At 39.5% G+C, this 3,680-nt stretch overlaps 1 protein-coding gene across 1 annotated transcript in view; it reads right to left on the bottom strand.

The window, feature by feature from the left end:
* The window catches only part of LOC106877261 (repetitive organellar protein), a 58,282-nt gene that overhangs the window by 48,511 nt on the left and 6,091 nt on the right, over nucleotides 1-3,680 (bottom strand). The window contains exons 3-5 of the mRNA XM_052975948.1: nucleotides 3,211-3,353; nucleotides 1,937-2,077; nucleotides 437-611 (exon numbers count right to left, since the gene is read on the bottom strand). Coding sequence (XP_052831908.1) covers nucleotides 437-611; nucleotides 1,937-2,077; nucleotides 3,211-3,353 — 459 coding nt within the window. The remainder of the gene's footprint in view (nucleotides 1-436; nucleotides 612-1,936; nucleotides 2,078-3,210; nucleotides 3,354-3,680) is intronic.

Here is a 3,680-nt window from a genome sequence, read left to right as displayed (position 1 = left end):
GTAGTAGTAGTAGTAGCAACAGCAGCATTAATTGTAATATTAGTAGCAGCAGCGCAGTAGTAGTAGTAGTAGTAGTAGTAGTAGTAGTAGTAGTAGTAGTAGTAGTAGTAGTTAGAAAGTACGTTTCTACAAATTCCTGCTTGTAACAGCTCGTCTGCAACTGGATCTTATTTGGCAACCAAGCCCCAGATGAGTAAACAAGATTGTGACAGTCACACTTCATTGAAATAATGGTAAAAGGATGACTGTACGGTATTAATTACAACAGCATCAAGACAAAGTATCTTGCGAATGAATATGTTAAATTATATTGACATATAGAAGCCTCGAGACAAACAAAAAACTCGTGGTCTGAACAAAACATCTAATTCCACATGACTACATGAATAAATGTGGATAGTTTAAGCCTGTAAAATGCATGAATGAAACATCTAACCTCTTGTGTAGCAACCAAGGTTTCCTTTAACTTCTTGTTATCTTCTTCATAGGAGTTGTTCATCTTTTCTATCATTGTGTCATGTTCGTCTATCATATCCATTCGTTCCTCTCGATCTTTTTTCAGTTCTTCTTTTAAGTTCTTGATTTGCTCCTGGTAAAAACCTTCCACTGACCTGTACACAAAACACATCCATATATATATATATCTGTATACACACACACACACGCACACGCACGCATAATCCACATAAGAAAGCAAAGAAAGGTCTTAACACATCTTTAATGACCAGTTACAACTGTTTGTGTAGTAACTCTGCTCTCAACACCAGTCCACCTACAAGATCCAAGTAAACGTTTATGCAATATTTGCAGTTTAAGCATTAGAACGGCTCTTCTTCAGATTTGCATCAAAAGTGCGCTCTAAACTCACACAATGGTTTTAGCGTCGTGAAACCAGGATTTTCTACTTCTGAAGAATTTTAATATTACCTTGTAATCCGATATTGTTGGTAGCCTAGAACTCGGGTTAAGTGGTGCATCTGAAACAACCTATCTTTCTACCCCACCAGGAATTTGCATAAATAAATGGTACCAATATTGGCTTAAAAGTTGCCCAAAATTTAATATAAAGATATTACTTGAAACCACGATATATCATACAAGTTATATATGTGTGTGTGTGTGTGGTGGTGTGTGTGTGTGTGTGTGTGTGTGTGTGTGTGTGTGTGTGTGTGTGTGTGTGTGTGTGTGTGTGTGTGTGTGTGTGTGTGTGTGTGTGTGTGTGTGTGTTTTATGATATAATATATTAGAAAGACAAATGTATTATTAGGTGACAAATACAATAAGACTATAAAGTGATTTTGCGAGTATTGTAATCAGATTACGTGTTCATTTGATGTAAGTAGTTTAATTTCGGTGCGTTGGCTTTGCAATAAAACGTGTAATTTTTTAAGGTTACATCTCGTGCAACAAGTGCTAGAGGTCGTCTTTCTGTTACAACGTAGATACAGATCAAACACAATCGTCATAACGTCTCCGTCCCACCGGGACGAGAAGTCGATAAACGTAATTTGCGAGTCAACCGCCAAGAATCGCTGTCTTGTTTTCGATACAAGAGTGTCGCCGCCGTCGTCGTCATCATGGTTGGCGTCGTCATCGTCATCATTCACTTTTATCAACATCATCATCATCACCACCACTAAAATCATAACTATCATCAAAATCATCATTATCATCGTCATTATCATCATCTTTTATCATCAACAGCAGCAGCATCGCCAAGCTCTTCATCATAATCGTCGTCGTCACACATCATCATCATCATCGTCGTCGTCGTCGTCGACGTCGTCTTTACCATCGACTTCGTTGTCACCAACCATTGTCAATATCAACAACAACAAGACTTTGATGATGATACATATAATGAATGGGATTTTATTGAAAAGTGGAGAATGAAACAATAGGAAGGCGTGGTGTTGAAGCCAAAGTTGGAACTCACTGTAGTCTATGTTGCAGAGTTTTCTCTAAAGCGGCATGTCTCTCATCATCTTCTTCAGCCAAGATCTGACTGCGTATGTTCGATTCCCGCAGACCAATAATGAGACGATCTTTCTCCTGAGATGCTTCTTCCAGTAGACACCTGTTGAGAGATAAACCACGGTAACACGTTGAGGTAACGATAGTTGAAATATTATTGATAAGCATAATTAGAGATAGAGAGAGATAAAGAGAGAGATAGAGAGAGAGAGACAAAGAGAGAGAGAGAGAGACAAAGACAGAGAGGGAGAGACAAAGAGAGAGAGAGAGAGAGAGAGAGAGACGATAATTTAAACATTAAAGCAACCACAGAATATTGAAGTAAATCACTGTTAAATCATTGCCTGGAATTGAATTGATGCGAGCAACTTTGAAGCAATTTTGGTTGGAGCAACATTGACTGGAGCAGCATTTACTGAAGTAACAATAGCTTAGAGCAAAAGAAATATTGAAGCAAATTTCACAGACGAAATTAGCATCAATTGAAGCAACTATTGCCGAGGAACGATTGACTGGTGAAGTATCTTGACTAAAGCAATACTGGTAAAAAAATTGACTAAAGTAACTTTTAGATAACATTGATAAAGGCACTATTGGTTCAAATTTTGGCTCAAAGCCACAAGTTCAGGGGAAGGGATAAGTCGATTATATGGATCCCAGTGCTCAACTGGTACTTATTTTATCTACCCTGAAAGGATGAAAGGCAAAGTCGACCTCAGCGGAATTTGAACTCAGAACGTAAAGACGGACGAAATCCCGCTAAGCATTTCGCCCGGCGTGCTAACGTTCCTTATTTCTTTATTGTCCACAAGGGACTAAACATAGAGGGAACAAACAAGGACAGACAAAGGGATTAAGTCGATTACGTCGACCCCAGTGCGTAACTGGTACTTAATTTATCGACCCCGAAAGGATGAAAGGCAAAGTCGACCTCGGCGGAATTTGAACTCAGAACGTAACGGCAGACGAAATACCGCTACGCATTTCGCCCGGCGTGCTAACGTTTCTGCCAGCTCGCCGCCTTCTTAATTGAGACAATATTAACAGACCGGGGTAGCTTTTACTTTGACAATATTCACTCGCAATATTCACTCTAGTAATTTTTTACTGCAGCATGCATGCTCATGCGCGCGCACGGACACACTCCAACATGCAGCAGATATTTGGACTTTCTGTACTATAAATAGAAGCAAACAGACACGTATGAAACCAACAATCTGTTAAGGAACATCTCACCTCAGATTTTTGCATTCCTGGAGACAGGTGATAATGGCGGCCTGTAACTTGGGACTATGATCAGCAGTAAACAGCAACTCATCTTCAAGTACGGCAGCTAACTTGGTGTGACTTAGTTCTCTGTCCATCTCGATGTTATATGCCTGACATCAATAAAAACGAAAAGAACATTACAGTAACTGCTCATTCAATGCATACATTTCATGATTTGCACAGATTTCATAGTTTGTAAATAAGTTATAATTTATCTCCATTTCTATAACATTTAACATTTTAATTGGCTGTGTGCTGAGAAGTTTGCTCCTCAACCTCATGACTCCGGGTTCAGTCCCACTGCGTGGCACCTTGGGCAGGTATCTTCCACTATAGCCTCGGGCCGACCAAAGCCTTGTAAGTGGATTTGGTAGACGGAAACTGAAAGAAGCCTAATGTGTATATATGTGTGTGTGTGTGTGTGTGTGTGTGTGTGT

The sequence above is a fragment of the Octopus bimaculoides genome, chromosome 23 (assembly GCF_001194135.2).
Source record: "Octopus bimaculoides isolate UCB-OBI-ISO-001 chromosome 23, ASM119413v2, whole genome shotgun sequence".
Taxonomy (NCBI): domain Eukaryota; kingdom Metazoa; phylum Mollusca; class Cephalopoda; order Octopoda; family Octopodidae; genus Octopus; species Octopus bimaculoides.
This window is presented reverse-complemented; position numbering and strand designations above follow the sequence as displayed.